The sequence below is a fragment of the Myiozetetes cayanensis genome, unplaced genomic scaffold (assembly GCF_022539395.1).
Source record: "Myiozetetes cayanensis isolate MyiCay16 unplaced genomic scaffold, myiCay2020 scf1, whole genome shotgun sequence".
Taxonomy (NCBI): domain Eukaryota; kingdom Metazoa; phylum Chordata; class Aves; order Passeriformes; family Tyrannidae; genus Myiozetetes; species Myiozetetes cayanensis.
In genome coordinates, this window is record NW_026086604.1 from 52108390 (window position 1) to 52125460 (window position 17071).

At 41.7% G+C, this 17071-nt stretch overlaps 1 protein-coding gene across 2 annotated transcripts in view; it reads right to left on the bottom strand.

Annotated features, from left to right (window-relative positions):
* Positions 1-15499, bottom strand: part of PTPN2 (protein tyrosine phosphatase non-receptor type 2) — a 29514-nt gene extending 14015 nt beyond the window's left edge. For both annotated transcript variants that reach the window (XM_050306877.1, XM_050306869.1), the window contains exons 1-5: positions 15298-15499; positions 12754-12844; positions 5231-5331; positions 4518-4616; positions 3223-3360 (exon numbers count right to left, since the gene is read on the bottom strand). In XM_050306877.1, coding sequence (XP_050162834.1) covers positions 3223-3360; positions 4518-4616; positions 5231-5331; positions 12754-12844; positions 15298-15366 — 498 coding nt within the window. In that variant the 5' untranslated portion in view covers positions 15367-15499. The remainder of the gene's footprint in view (positions 1-3222; positions 3361-4517; positions 4617-5230; positions 5332-12753; positions 12845-15297) is intronic.
* Positions 15500-17071: the final 1572 nt, after the last annotated feature.

Genomic DNA, 17071 nt, shown 5'->3' on the forward strand with positions numbered 1-17071 from the left:
AAAAATTACTCAAATCATTCCAGTGAAATTTTTAGGAACTACTGGGATGAGCTTTCCATTAATAACCAACACAGCTACAACTGACAAACTCAGAAAGTTACCACCATGCTGCACAGTTCTCCACTGACCGCTGGAAACACCCACAGCACAGTCAAAGGATGATCACAAGCACAAGCTCCAAGTTCAGCTGCTGTATTCATAGTTTAGGAACCCAGTCAGAGCTACCGTCATTAAGGTTCCTTCAGCAATTTCAAGTTATGTTGCTTCATTTCCTGACCCAAGCAATCCCAGTTTCCCTGAAGTTCTAAGGGCCATAGCTTGTCTGAATTCCCCAGTACTAATGCAGTAGGGTTTTGCTTATAAGCATTCATCCTGTGTCACACTGTAACTTTCTCAGGGTATCTGGGTTCCCACACCTGAAATAACTGAAAACAAAAAAGTTTTCTTTCTCTAAAGATCAATACTTATAGTTGTGACCAAAAAAAAAAAAAGTAGCAATACAGAATATAAAAACAACAACACAAGGTGGAGTCTTTGTTAAGATATTGACAGCCAACTTAAGAATCTCCCCATAATACTGACACAAAACTTAGCAAACACTATCCAGTAGAAGGTTATTTTATAAATTTAACAAAAGGCTCTCCTATCACTTCTCTAATATGCTGGGACACTTTGCTTCAAATCACAGACATGCAATAGCTTCACACATAAATGATCACAAAATTTTAGCAAGAACACAGTTTCCTCCTTCTACCCTTATTTTCCAACAGAGGCACAGGTTTGTGGAAGCCTTCACAATAAGTCTTTGCTCAAGGCAAACTCTGAACCTGAACTACTACAGCAGAAAGCAGCACTCAACTTGCAGAAGGGCTGACAACTGACACCAACAAAACCATGGAGGACACACAATGAACCAAGATGGAAAGGTAGCTTCAAATAAATGCCTGTATTCTAAAATGCAGATTGGGTCAGGTAAAAAATAAGGAAATTCCACAATAATCACCAGCAAGACAAAGAACATTAGAAATACTTTCAAAACTTTTGGAAAGATATCATTAAACACCATTTTCTCTCCAAAGCTTTACTAGACTCTGCTAGCCCCAATAGCAAAAACAAATGTTTGCCTAGGACAGATATAAATGAATCAAACACCCAAACGCTTTGCTCTAATCTTAAAAAAAGAACACCCTCCCAACCTCACCTGCACTTCTAAGAGCTCTTTAACAAAACCAACAACAAAACAACCAAATATTCAGTGGTTGTTTCATTGGTAACAACATTAAATAAGCACTTTACTCTTCATACATATATATTTTGCTTACGTCTTAAAAGAGGTCTGCTGTAGTAAGACAAATATACTCAGCTCAGAATGATTATATTATAAAGACAATTTTGGTTCTGTTTTCAAGGAAATGCTAAAATTTAAGTATTCTTGGCATTCAGAATATATTTTGTTCATGAGTCATCTTATATTCCAGGCATTGAGTGGCTAAATGTCTTACACTCTGCCTCCACCAAAGGCCCCTCCAGAATAACTTGCATAAACACAGTTAAGCTCACATTTCAAGTTACTGTGAATACTCAGTTCCCACAAGGTTTATGGTATAATTATCAAATTCTTACAAAAGCCTGCATTTAACATTCATGGTGTTAGTCTAGAAACTATGCAGCTTTTTTGTTTGAATAACCAAGTATGTTTTATTTCTTGTAGTGTTTTATATAAAAATTATTCTATGGAGTTAATGTGTGGAGCCTTACAAGAGTGCCAGGGCATTAAAATAAAAATGCAATACAGAAAGTTTCCTGGGTATTTGTGAAACTGATTTACATGATACACAAGAAGCTCTGCAGAGTGCTGACAGGCACTGCTGGTCCAAAACAAACCCAGAAATTTAAGTGCTCAGTAGCTCCAACTCAAAAGTCTACTATAGTGTATGTTGTGCTGTTCTTCAAGGGATTTCTGCATTTTCCAATTAATATTATGTTCAAACATACACATGTGATGAAAATTGCATCCTTTGAAAACAGGAAGTCTGCGAGTAGGGGCCAACGTCAGCCAAATAATTCCACAAAAAAAGTCTTTCTGGTAGTCAGGAAAACTTGCATTTCCAAAATGCAAGTTCCAAAACTAGCTTTCCAAAAAGGAGAGTTATTCTTTCTCAGGCACTAGCGTGCACACACTACTTCTCTTTTCTTTGCTTTTGCTGTCAATGAACAAACTACTAAACTGAAATTCTTCAGGTCAGCAGGACAGTATTTCACAAAGTTCTTCTTACATGGAAGAGACGAAGGAACAACATGCCAATTTTTATCGTGTTGATCTCATGAGGGAGTTTTTGAATTAACAAGTATCCCAAAATACCATCAATAGTTACTATAAATTCAAATATTTTGGAACAAATGTATCAATATTTAGTTGTATAAAACAACATGCAAAAGAACATCTCCAAGCTTTCTTTCTCAAATTGTCTGACAAGACAATCTTGAATAAAACTTGCCATAGTAGCACTTTCAATTAATATAAGGCAAGATTTATAGGGAGAGAAAATATCTTACAAGACATAGCAGGAACAAACAGACAAGCTCTTCAATCCTGTCTTCCACTGTGAAACAGAAGCAGCAAATTCCAACCCAAGCTCAGGTCAGGAACAATTTTTTTGAGCTTAACTTGGTTAAATTGTCAAAGTGCCTAATTTTTTAAGAGAAAAGGATGGTTGGTCCTGTGGAGCAAAAGGGGAGGTAAGCAAGAGGAGATAAAGTTACCTATCTACAGGTGGTAATCACCCCTCCCCCAAAAAAACCTAAGACAGCTGGATTGAATTACATGAAAAATTCAAGTTCCACTAAAAAGCCAGTCACTGTTAAGTTGGATTTCTGATAGTCAAAGGAAACCAGAATTTTCAACTCCTGTGTTCGTCCCTTTAGGTTTATTCTTACAGCTCCTCTTAGAATCACCACTACCATCAACCCTAATTCAGCATGCTAAGGTGCTGCCATATGGAAAATATAAGTATAAAAATGCTGACAATGTTACCTTTTTAAACATAAATTGAGGTCTAACTCGCTTATATTCCACAAACATCTTTAACATTCTCAGAAGCCAAGTGCATTAAAATTCCCAGCGTAAAAGCTCAATCAAACCTGGAGTAACAACTTGCTAAACGGTTCTCACGATACACTTAAGCACGCAAATAGGAGCTGTACAGATGGAGAAAAGCTTACGTTGATATTTTCTAATTGCAGTAGATGTACTGTGTAATAGGATTTGACGTCTTCAGATACTAGCCTCACACGGAAACCTGTTTCACTGAATGTCATAACTTCTTCTTCTTTTGTTGGCCAGTATTGTGCACACTTCACCTATTTGATTTTTTTTTTTTTAAGGAAGAAAGAAAAAGAAGGGGGAAAAAAGAAGAAAAAAAAAAAGTGGTTAAATATCCTAGTATTTTGGGCTTTGTGTGTGCAGATTTTGAGAGTTCATCATTCAACATAGTACACTCAAGTACCTGCTCCCAGTTTGAGAACTCTCAAAGTCTGTAATCCATAAAGTTACTACAACTGCTTCAATGGCTATTATGCATTCCAGCTTTATCTGTTTATGTTTTCTTTCACTGCAGGGCTAACATGTTTTGAGATACATCTTAAAGTTTCTCCCTCTCCCCCTTCTAGTTCTCTACAGGGAACCGAGACCTCTGCTCAGCTCTTTCAGCATTTCCTCCTCTCATTTCTAACATGCACACCTGCACATTTACAAAACTCTTCTATCACATCCAGTTTTCCCCAGGTTTGTTGTATACTGGAAGGTTCTAGTGAAACAAGAGGATAAGCGAACAAAGCAATGCAAACCCATTGCCTTTTATTCCTCTTGCTCTGCACTCAAACTTTCTGTAGGAATATTTTTGCACAAGAAAATAAGTGACATTTTAAAAAACCAGTCAAATCTTTTTCACTCACCAATATACTCTTGAAGAAAAGACATAACCTCAAATGACATGTACTTACAACTAAAATCCACAGTACTCTTAGGTACATTAGCAGAAAAGCTACATCGTAGCAGAAAATTTTTGTATTCTGCATGTATACCAACTGTTCACCAGTTCTTGGGCAGCAGTCTGTCTTCACTGTTACAGCTAACATCCCTATATAACAACTATACTAATCTTTAGAGGAATCAGATTTAAAGGAATTAAAGATACTTTAATTAAAACTTGGTTTCCCACCTTCCATTTTGTTCCAAGAGCACCTTACACTGCCTCTAATCCACACTATTTCTATCTGCATATCCTCCCTTCTCAGAACGTTACTTTCACCTTTCTGAATGTATTTTCACCAAATGGATGCTATTTTCACCAAACTGAATTTTAGGTCTTAGCTCCATCACTTTAATGTTACATTCAACACACATTAGGCTATACACTGGTGAGAAAGTATGTTAGTTCTTTTAATGGAACAGTCAAACACTGCTCAACTCTATCAAAATTATATGGCTTTACAACTTTAGGCCTAATGTCACTTACCGATTCTTTTTCGACAATTCTGTTCAGCATGACAACTGCTTTGGTTCGTTGCTGCCATACCATCAGCCAAAAATGACAACAGGTATTAGGTAGAGGACCCTGTGCAGTAAAGAAAAATGGGCGTGAGAACACATAGGCAAACCAATATTTGAACACAGTCAGTAGTTCACTGTGGGAAAGAGGAAAAAGTTTTCCTCTGAAAAGTTTAATCAAATTATTAATAGAATTGATAGATGTGGCAGACAAGAAAGTAACTACACTGCACAGACCACTACAGGACTTGAAATGGCTGTGGGTTTTTTGAAGAAAAAAAAGAATCAAACAAAACCAAACAACAAAACAATAAAAACTCAGGGCAAGGATATTTGGTTGAGCATCAATACTATTGTGCTGTCAGAATTAAAACTACTTCTCAGAAGGTACAAGATGAATTAAGGAGTTAAGGTATTGTTGCAACCTATTTCCAAAAGAACTGAAGAGCAAGAAATACTTGAAAAGCTTCATATGCAGTAATTAATCATACTTCAATAGTCCCTTTAGCTTTTCTTAAAATATAAAATAATTTGATCACAGCCACATCACACAGGCTGTTAATATGAGATATATGTAATGCATACAGACAAGGAAGCATCCAAATATAAATTACAACTGTACAAATCCCACTCCCCTAGATTCTCAATCCCTGTAATAATGCAGTAATTAGTGCTACTCACCTGTGTTAAAATATAGTATCTCTGAGCTTCTTCTATGACCACGAGGCTGGCATTGATATAGTCATTCTCAGTGTTCTGGAGTTTTACACGACTATGATCATCTAAAATTCAAATAAAATTAAGAACTAATGATGCATCCATCTTGATGAATACTCTCTAACAGACAAGTTTAGGTCTGACAAGCAACCTGAAATAAATTCTGCAGTCCTACCCAAGCAGTAAACTATTAATATGTGTGAAAATAATTTCTCGTCTAACTTTGATAACCGCCTGTCTCATTCTCCCCTCAGTATTTCATCAGAGTAATTGCAGGCAGCTATTACTAGTAGATGCTCAGAAAACTGGAATACTCATTTTTCTTTGGAAAAAAACCCAGATTTTTATTTGAAAAAAAACAGCCAAAGAAAACAACTCTCCCATACATGCCGAAAGATGCTGACAGCCACCTCTCAACAGCTGCATTTCCTTAATACAACAGCACCACAACTCACACCAGGCAACACTGTCCTATCACATCACATCACTCTACTGCATGGTTTCCTTCGTGTTCAGAATTCCAAGATTTTTGGTTAAGTTTCATAGGTTGAGGCAGAATCATAAAGAAAAGTTCATACAGCTAAAAAAACCCATCAAAATGTACTTGCAATAGTTCAAACCAAGTATTGATCAATTTAATTTTCCCTGTGAGTTGTCAAATACTATACAATATAACAATAACAAAGAGGCACATGAAAAAAATGTACATATTTAACAAATCTTTCACCTAAATGAAGCCTAATCTAATCGCATGGTTTCGGTCTCTCACAATTACATAGGCAAGATAGAAGATTCCCCTATTTATGGTAGAGGGAAGTGAAGGACTCAGTTTAAAATTCTAACATTAACACAAGAAAGATGATCATACTGTCAAGCTCAAACACTGCATAATAAAAAGTCATCGTGGCAGTTTCTAGAACCTTTTAGTATCTGATTTATCAGCCTCTAGGAGACATTTAGGTAATGAGACTTGTTCATAGTAAGTAATGCTTCAGCCATTTATCGGTCACTGTATTAAATAAAGAGCACTTTTAGTTTAAAATCTGTACACAACTACATGCCAGAAAATGAGATCCAACTGACTCCAAACCTCCTGAAGCTCAACAGCCTCAGCAGACTGTTTGAGAAGAGTAAATAAAAACCAGCAAACTAAGACTGAACTTAAGATTGAGTTCAACACACTTCAGGAAGAGATGGAAGAGATTCCATAAGGAAGCTGATAGAGCAGAGAGTGAATTATGATGCAATGCCAGTTTTTAAACCTACATTCAGCTGGTCTAACCCACAGAACTCAAATGGGGCACAGACTGCTGTTAAAATGCCAGCCCACTTTTCCCTCTATCATCCCTGCACCAAAAGGCTAACTTCCTTTTGACAGACATCTTGGGAAACGCACAAAATCATGAGTTTTCACATGAGTAACTCCCAAGTATCAAATTCAGCACAGCTATGACAACTGAACTCATAGCCAGACTGTACAGCACAAGGCTTATCTCAGAAATCCATGAATATAACCTCGCACAGGAAAAAAGCTGATGGCAATCAAAAAACAGTCACTGAATTAGACTCTTGTTCTACAGACTGCTCATATGATTTAATATAAATACTTTCCACATGTTTGGAAACCTGGGAAAATACATTTACTAGGTTTTGATCTGCTTTTATACTCTCCCTCATCTATCTGCTAACTGGCAACTGCCAAAGATGATCTTGTTGGATTAAAGTAGAGAAGTCAACAGTGAAGTACAACTATTTTGTTGTTGTTACCCTGCCTCCTTTAGCTCCTAGCTTTTATATGCAGTCACATACAAATGTGCAGAGAACAGAAATATGCTCAATAAATTATTTTTAATATAAAAGCATGAGAAATTTACTGGGTTAGTCTGTTTTTATTAGCATTCCAGTTGTAAGGTAACACTACCTTGACTTTCAGGAGTCTTAAAAAAAATTATGATACCTCTGTGTGAAGAAAAAAAACAATACCAAAGCCAATACACAGTAAAATTAAAACACATGTGCATTCTAAAGTGAAATATATCTCTTTGTATTATTTTGCTGGGATAGGAAAGCATTACTCTTTCCTTTCGTGTATCACTTTATCTGAAATGTTTCTACTGGAGAGGAACCAAGACCTCTGTAAATATTACATGTCATTTGCCAACAGGAAAAACTTAAGATCTTGTTATAGTAAATCACACATACCGGTACTAGTGTTCTCGGAAAGGTGACGTCAGCAAGCTCTGTTAACAGTTTAATCACCCAGCGGCAGCTGCTGTTCTGCTGCCCGGGGGAGATAACTGCCCAGGCTCTAAGGACCTTTCCTACTTTAATCCTCATGCACACTTCCAGCTTTATTTTTTTTCTTCTTATAAATTCTGCTTTGTAAACACAACAAAGAGCATTCTGAAAGTTTTTTCTTTTATAGCCCCTTTAACAACTAATTCTATGCACAGACAGCCTCCCTCTTCCTCCCCAAGTAAACCAGAGGCGATCCTACAAATACTCTGGCATACAGTCCACGGACAAAGACGGACACTAGGATATATTGATTCCCCTTCTTTCAAGGGAAAAGGTTCTTAAAGGACACAATGACCTAGAAACCTCATTCAAACCCTGGCTTGTTCTTCTGAATTAAATGAAGCAAGCCAACTTTTGACAGTGAGTTTGCTGTAATACATTTCCCGTATGGAAATCATTTCCAGTTACAAAGTACCTAAGATTTATGTGAATGATAAACCTATCTTAAATGTTTAAGATAAGATTTATCTTATACGTTGCCATACCCACAACAGCTAAAATACAGTACTCATTTTCTGAAGTGCTAATTCCCCTATTTCAACAAACTATGCAGCCTGAACAGGAAGTGGAAACCTTACAAATTATTCTCATTCTGGCTCCTGCACTGAGAAAACCCACTCCCAGAACGGCCCTATCTGAGAAAAGCAAGCTCTGACTACCTACTTCCAGTGAAACCCTGTCCAACTGATATCACTGACAATACTCCCCATGTTTCAAGTAAGGCCAAGACTTCACATTACACATCAATCAGCCAACTCCCTGCTAAACAGAACATGACAGATCCAGTTAAAACCGAGATAAAACACATTTGGTGTTGGACATCATGCAGGTCTTGCAGTTGGTTAATGAAAGGTTTTTACTTGAAAACAACTGTTTTTCTAGAAGTGAATCCACTGTATAACTTCAAAATTATCTTTTATCCAAAAGACATTTCTGGTCCCCCAAATATACAGCTATTAACAATAGAGGAGGACAAAATGCTACTTAGTGGATTAAAGAAAGTCATAAATAAAACATGCAGCTGTAAGCCATCTCAATGACCCTGCCTGACCCTTTCCCGCCTACCAGCAAATCCCCTCCATTTCACTAATCTAAATCTAGTCTATCTGAGCTGCTAAATTATTCAAATTACAATACTCTGTCACTAGACTTACAGTCTCAAGGTTCAGAGGTAGCCTGAGGCAAAGGAAAGGCAAAGTGACTTTTCCCCACCACCCTGTCACCGGTCATACACAATGAATGCCATCATATCAATCATGGCCTAGTCACGACCAAAATGCATTCGTACCGAAATACACGTGTCGCTACAGCACGGGATCTGTACGCTTCTAAAGATGGTGAAAGGCAATCTTAAGACACACTAAAGTTTAGATCAGCATGTGCTATAAAGCTTCCCTCTTCCCTAAACCCAAAGAAAGAAGCATCTCCAAAAGCAGCACGTTGTGTTTATTTTACAATATTTGTGGTAACAAGATGTTTTAGAGAATCATTAGATAACATCATAAATATCATCAATGTCAGCTTCTAACAGGGACAACAAGAAATGCAGCAGGCTTATTTTGGACAGAAGTCTCCCTGTTCCCAGCACATACACTCGAAACAGTACAGAAAGAGAACATTTCTGCAATGACAATTAATCAGCACCACGTGCAAAACCATTTAAATCAGCTCCAGTTCTGCTGCCTGTAAAGCACAATACTCTTCACGGTCCTCTCTCCCTGGTCAATTGCAAGCCTATGGTTGAAAAGTCTGAGAGAAAGTCTAGTAACGGCCTCAAGAAAAAAGCCAGTGAAATCACTACCTTGCAACATCCTCCGACAGCAAAATGATCTACCAGGCAAAAATGCTCAGATGACCCAGGATATTGAGCCACACACCATATTACAAAGGAAGGCTGAAGATAAAACTGCGTAAACGTAAACCCCCCATCTACCCTCCAAAAGCTAAAGGAAAAAAAAATCCTGCCAGTTTTGCTGAGGGGATTTCCTTCTTGCCTCTAAATCTGGGAACACAGTAAGCAGATGTCTAAAAGGTGTCTACAGTCAATCTGAGACAGTTTCATTGAAGGTATTAATAAAGAATAACAACCTCACAAGTTACTTTCCTCTCCTAACAATGTTTTCTGAGAAATGGTTTCATCTGTCCGGAAATGACTGGCTGTCAAACCAAACCTATTTCGGATTAACTTCCTGTTTCAACAGTACAACATAGCCAAGATATTCCTCTCCCTATTCTAGATTAATGCCCCACTGCTGGACTGCTGGGATTTTTAACTAGGCGGTAACTCTTCAGGCTTTTACCAAACCAAACTTATACACACTATAGCTCTTGAGCCAACAAAAACGCCCAGTAACAAAAATACTCATGAAACTGGAAATGATGTGAAACTCAACTGTAAGGGGCAGACGATTAGCCTTCCGCAGCTAACAAAAATTAACTTTTACCTAGAGACGTATGGAACAGACACAAATTAGTTTCAGTGTACTTGTCCTGACATCATGGTTGAAACGGGGCAAACCAACCCAAAGCATTTTTTCCTGCACTTGTAATTGGCATATTTTCCATAAGGCAGAAAAATCCTTGCATTTCCTCTTGCAGACACATCACCTTGGATTTTAGGCTGGCTCAGCCGCTACCATCATTAACAAACAATTTTCTCAGCGCCAGGGAGAAATAAAACGTTTTCATCAAATACCATCTTACAATATGGTTCAGTGGCTGGATCCTGAAAGTCTTAACAGCTAGCTCTCAAGGCCTCTGACTTCTGGAGGATACTAGTATCACCTGATTTTCATTTAAACGCTGTTAAAAAGTGGTAAGATTTGCAAAGTGAAGGACCAAAATGTCAAGACTGTGTGAGACTGAGTTGTCTTGCATTTCTGCAACACCAGTTCCTTGCATTCATGCACCACAATTAGATGTGTTCACCACAGTGACCAAACCATACAGTTTGATCCCAGCTCCTTTGAAATTTAGGTACTGCTATCTTGAAATCTTATTTATCATATATTCCCTGCCAGATCTCTTTCTCCTCCCAACTCTCATCACTGTTACAGAAGCAATTATGAGTCATATATGAAAACACAGATGTAAAATTCAAGAGAAATTAGTCCAAACACAGCGTTTTGCTCTGTTCTCATACAGCCTTGTTCCTAATGCCCCATTCTGTAGGCTGTCTCGGTGGACTAATTCAAATCGTCTTTCTTTGAAAAATGCCAAAAGCTGAGACATTCCTCATAAATTTAACCATCTTAATTCATTCATCATGCTATACTTCATGCCAACTAGCATGTAATGGCTCTAACCCTTTCCTGAGCCCCACTACTACCTCAATACTAGATTTTATCTAACTATCTGCTTTTGCACAGGATTCAGGAATTAACAGAATCATATAAATTCCTTCCTCCTGGCTAAACACAGATTTCAGAAGCAGGCTTTGCCATGACTAAGATGGAGGTGTTTGATGCTCTTCATCACAGTAAAAGGCACGCCATGATTAAAAAATTTTGAAAATCGTAACATGTTGAGCTCCAAATTACTGCAGGAAATGAACGCCAGTCACATCTGTAAGGTATTACTGGAGGCATTATTAGATGCTACTTAAATAATAAAAGGTAGTTTTATTTATTTTAGAAACACTATTTTTAAAAACAAAGAAAAAAGCACAAATACGTTGAAGGGAAATCTCTCTTCTCTTTACAGTAGTGCCTAAGAAATTAAATCCATGGATGGGAAAAATGGTAAACCCATGGATACAGCTTCTGACACAGAAGTAGTACAGGATATTAGACCCAGCAATAGAATCTGGGTCTCCTGGGGGTTCAAATCCAATTTCCTGCCTTCTCATCTTAAAACCCCCATCCCAATTTAGGTATGAAACAGAAAGGGAATAAAACATGATCTACTTCAGCACCAGTAAGATGCCAATGCTGCGCTGCAACAGGACAGCAAACCTAGGACACAGAAGTACCTCTGCACAGACTGTGTCAACATGTGTCCAGCAAGAAGCCTGTCTCCCTTTGCTGAGCATACAGTTGAAGTCAGTGAGCCTTGCCTTATCTGAGGTACCTTCTTCAGAGCTGTACACTTTTCCAATGGAATACCATGCAGACACAACGAGGAGGTCATGCACTCCTCAGTTCAGTTCCACCAGCCTGCAGCACCGAGATTCGGCATCACGCTGTTTAGAAAGAATTCACTGTGCCAGGGAGCATCCTGGCAGCAGCCTAAGGAGCAGCACGCAGCGCTCCATCTGACCAGCGTGACTCAATCCAAGACCCTTCCGAGTAATTTTGAGAAGTGCCACACACACACTGTTACCACAACTTTCAACTGGAAACACGGAGCTCAGCACTTCTCCAAATCTTACAAACAGGTACTCAAACGAGAAGCCCCAAGGTACCAGCAACCCTTCAAAAACTCTGGATCCGGTAACAAGGCTTTCAGAACCCTTCGGTACTCTGGGAAACTTCAAAGTGAAGAACACATAAACATTTAATCCATTCCAGCTTATATTTACTGTAGAAAAATTAAGGCTGTACAGTTTTTTTTTCCCCAGTTTTTTTTAAAGTGATTTATGACAGCCTTCTCCAGCTATAACTACATACTGGTAATCTTGTGCTCACACAAATGCTGTTGAAAAGAAGCCCACAGCATCTCTGTAGCAGAGAAGCTGGTCTAAAAAAAACAAACAAGTGTTTTCACATGACATGCAAGACCATTATGTCACAAAGACCATTTCACAGTTGTTAGTAAAGTACAAAGCATCCCATAACGTATTTACCATACAGACAGAAATAACTAAATCTCAAGCATTTTTTAAAGTAACAGTAGAAATCGAGTGGCATTTAAACACAATATATTAAATAATTTCCCTATGAGAAAAATATCTTTAAAATATTACTTTGCAGCTCACAAACATTTACTTATACACTAATACCTATGGTTTGCAACCCTCTATCACCACTCAGCACAATGAGTTTAATCTGTAGACTTTTCTCCCTCCTGTTATACACAATTGTGTATGTGTTACCAAAAAACCCACATTTATCATAGGATACATGCCTACAGAAATAACCAAAATGCAAAATCCAAAATGACCATGACATATTAGCTTCAGTGTTTTAAGCCAACAGGATAAGCAAAAAGTCTAGAAATGTTATGGCAATTATTAGAGAAAAGATACTTACATGGACTAACATCTCTGTATCTGTTTCGATTTCTGTTTTCTGGATATTTTGCAACCCTGTGAGGGTAGTCACTGGATTTATGTCGGATTTCCTTTGAACGACAAAAAAACACATTTTACTTATAGCCAGCAAGATGATTAAGATTAGTGGTTATCACAGTTATTAAGAATTAACATTTTTAAACCATCTTTTATTGCACCTAGTGCCATTTCACTCATAAAACGTGTCTCATTCTTGGTCAACCTGCTGTCACTTAGATCTTCCTACACCTGGTTGACATAACCAAACTAACACAAGCACAACTTGCTAAGCAACTGATGCACCAGGATCAAAGGGGGAAAAAACCCAACCAGGTATTTATTATGCTTACAGTTTACCCTCTGACTTGCATGTTATCTGCCACAGCAATAAGAGACTCAGATGGAACTTTCACCAGCGTTCCTGCTGGTTCCTTTACACTGACTGGTAGCTTAAAGCCCCACAAAGGTAACTGAACTCATTAATGACTTTATGGCTGCTGTTAAGAGCCATATGATTATTCTTGGTGGTTTGATGGTTCATCCCGAACAACTGTAGTTAAATAGGAACCAATACGAAGAAAGAATTCTAGAGTAACATATATCAATGTGAAATAACAGCATGCTTCTCCCTATGCATTAATACAAACCTTTCAATAGTCTGTCAGATACTCAAACAGGCTCATTCACGTACTATTTTAAGTACCATACTGTTCACTTGTTCTGAATGTTCAGCTTTATTAATTTTTTTGCCTCAGTGCATCTTTTCCTCAACTTCACTAAGATATACAGATTTACCTTATGTAGACAACTGAAAACAGTCCTCAATGTATTCAACTGTCTTTGCATCTCTGTATTGATGCCATCTCAGCCGAGATGTTGTACGATACAGAATTAACAGTATTTTACTTGGAATTCTCCTTTTGTTTTCAGATGATGTTGCTGCATTTGATCATTATGTCCCAAAGGGCATTTAAACTTCTCATTACAACTGAGCATTCTTTGGTCTTCTCAATGTTTCCACTATCTTTGTCTTCAAATTTCCTAAATGGCCCAGTCTATTCCTGGACAATGAACACAGCTAGAAAGGACTTCAGCGGAAATCCAAAGCACAAAAGCATGCTCCGCTTTTTAGCATCTGGTGCATGACCTCAGTTTAACTGCAGAACCAACCTGTACAGAACATAAACCCCAATGTGGAGAGGCAACTGCCAAGCACCAGTGCTCCACATATTTGTATAAAAATCTCTTAACCTATGGTTTTTTTATTTTGATACAGCACACTGGAACTTCTCTGGTTTACACAGCTGGCAAACTTTGGGAGCTCGCACATGGAACGAATGGGTCTGGCAGGCATTCACACCCAAGTTTCCATGAAATGTAAATTTTGCATTACTCAGTGACAGGATGCAACATATTTTGTTTTTAAAAGCACCTGCATCATGGGTGCACAGAAACACACCTGCACTTTGGTAAAGAAACATTAAACGAGCTGGAAACACTACTACAGTGATGGGGTGGAGGGCAGGTTTGCTATAAAGAAACAAACTTAAGGTAAGTTTAATGACGATTTCTAAAATCAGTTTTCCCACATAATGTCCAGCCATCACACAGAATATCCTGAGTTGGAAGGGACCCACAAGGACCATCAAGCCCAACTCCTGACCCTGCACAGGATAACCCCAAGAATCACACCATGCGTCTGAGAGTGTTGTCCAAATGTTTCCCGAACTCTGGCAGGCTTAGGTTAAAGTTACTTATTCGAAATACAGATATATTCGAAAGTGAAATACACGAAATATTGAAATAATGTATTTGAATCACATATAAATCAAATAAATCCCTAATTTAAGAGAGAAAAACCACTGTGAAGTCATTAAAGAGAGCTGTAAAATATTGCTGGGAAAATAACGCCTCTAGCGGTACCAGCTGATAAAAGTCTATTTTATAGAACTGACTGCTGTTGAAAGTTCGTACTCTCGTTGTTTCAACACAGAAAAGCGCAAATACTGCATCTTTCGAGAGGCAGCCGCTCAGGATCCCCGCAGCAGCCGCCGGGCTTTGCCAAAGGCAGCGGGAACGGGCGGTGAGGAGGAAGTGCGGGTGCCCGAGGACGCCGCCGAGCCTCGGCCGATCCGGTGTGACGGGGCACAGCTCCCCGCCCGCCCCGCGGACCGCAGGGGTCCCGCAGCTCCGCTCGGGTCCCGCTCGGTTCAGCCCCGGCGGCACCGACGCCGAGGGGCCGCCGAGCCCGCGCACGCGCCCCGCCCCGCGCCTGCGCGCCGCCGCCTCCCCCACGCGCCCCTCTCCCGGGGCCGCCCCTGGCGCGCATGCGCGGCGGTTGCCCGCGGCTCCGCTGCGCGCACCTGAGGGCGAGAGCCGGGCTGGCCCAGCGACTTCCGCTCTTCCCGCTGCCGAGGCGGCGGCGTGGACCGGGCACGGGCGCTGCCGGCCCGCGGCCCTCTCTGCCTCTCGCCCTCCTCCCCTCCCACTCTCCCGCTGGAGCCGACCGTCCCGCCCGGCTCACCAGATAACGCGCCTGCCAGTCGTTCGTAGCGTCGATCTCCTGGAACTCCTTCTCGATGGCGGCGGACATGGTGGCGGCGGCCGGCAGGGCGCGCGAGCCTGCCCGCGGCAGGCCGACCGGCGACCTCGCGACCGCTCGCGCGCTGCCCCCCGCCTCACGCGAGCGGCGGGCGCGCACATACGCTCGCGACCGGGTGTCCCGGCGCCGGGCGCATGCGCGACCCTCGCCCCGCCCACCGAGGGCCGGTGAGGCCACGCCCCCGGGAGGAGGAGGCGGTGTGCACCTGGGGTGACGTCACCGGGGGCGGGGCCGGGCCGGGCCGGGGGCTTCGGGAGCCCGGTGGCCACCGAGCCGCTGTTGTCACAGAACCACGGAATCAGTCGGGTTGGAGAAGAGCTCTGGGACCATCCAGTCCAGCCTGTGACCGAACACCACCTTGTCAACTAGACCATGGCGCTGAGTGCCACATCTAGTCTTTTCTTAAAACATTTTCAGGGATGTGACTCCATCACCTCCCTGTGTAGCCCGTTCGAGTGTCTAATCACCCTTTCTGTGAAGACAGTCTTCCTAACGTCCAAACTAAAGCTCCCCTGGCGCAGCCTGACGCTGTTTTTGTTGTCTCCTGGGAGAAGAGCCCGATCCCCACCCGGCTACAACTTCCTTTCAGGTAATTGTAGAGTGATAACGTCTCCCCTGAAGCCTCCTCCTCTTCAGGTTAAACACCCCCCGCTACTTCATCCGCTCCTCATAGGACTTGTGCTCCAGACCCTTCACCAGCTTCGTTGCCCTTCTCTGGAAGGTTCCTTCACAGGAAGGTGCCCTGCTCCAGCACCTCAGTGTCTTTCCTGAACTGAGGGCCCCAGAACTGAACACACAGTATTTGAGGTGTGGCCTCGCCAGCGCCGAGTACAGAAGGAGAATCACTGCTCCTGCTGGCCACGCTGTTCCTGATGCAGGCCAGGATGCCACTGGCCTTCTTGCCCACCTGGGCACACAGCTGGCTCACGTTCAGCCGCCGTCCATCAGCACTCCCAAGCCCTTTGCCGCCGGGCAGCTCTCCAGCCACTCTGCCCCCAGTCTGTCGCGCTGCATCGCTGTCCCGATGTCACTGAGCGGACACGGCCCTCTGAGGGTGCATGAGCGCTTCCATGGAGTCCCCATCCCGGCTCAGCGCCGCACCCCCGCGCTGTGCCCCGTCGGCGACCACTCGCTCTCAAAAGCAGAAATGCGGAGACACGGGCGTATGGGACAGACAAATCACGGCGGAGCTCGCCGTCCCGAAAGCAGAAGCGCCGCGTCCCGCCGCGATTGCCTCAGTGGGACAGGGAGTCCCTCGGGGAGCAGCTCGGCAGACGGAGAGCAAAGCCAAGGGCCGGGCGGGGGCAGCGAGCGCTGCGGGGCGTGGGCTGAGGGGGGGAGAGCGCCGATGGCCCTCGGGCAGGCGAATAATGCCTGCGGCTCAGCACAGGTCGCTGGGCAACGCCCGGAGCCTTAAAAATGTGTTTGTGAATTAGTGACGCAAAGGGGGACTATGTATCGTCAATGTCTGTAAGTGTCTGAAGGGAGGGTGTCAAGAGGATGGAGCCAGACCCTTTGTGGTGGTGCCAAGAGGTAGGACAAGAGGCAATGGGCAGAAACTGATGCACAAGAAGTTCCACCTGAATATGAGGAAGAAACTCTTTACTGTGTGGGTGACCGTGCACTGGAACAGATTGCCCAGAGAGTTTATGGAGTCCCCCTCACTGGAGATATTCAAAAACCATCTGAATGCAAT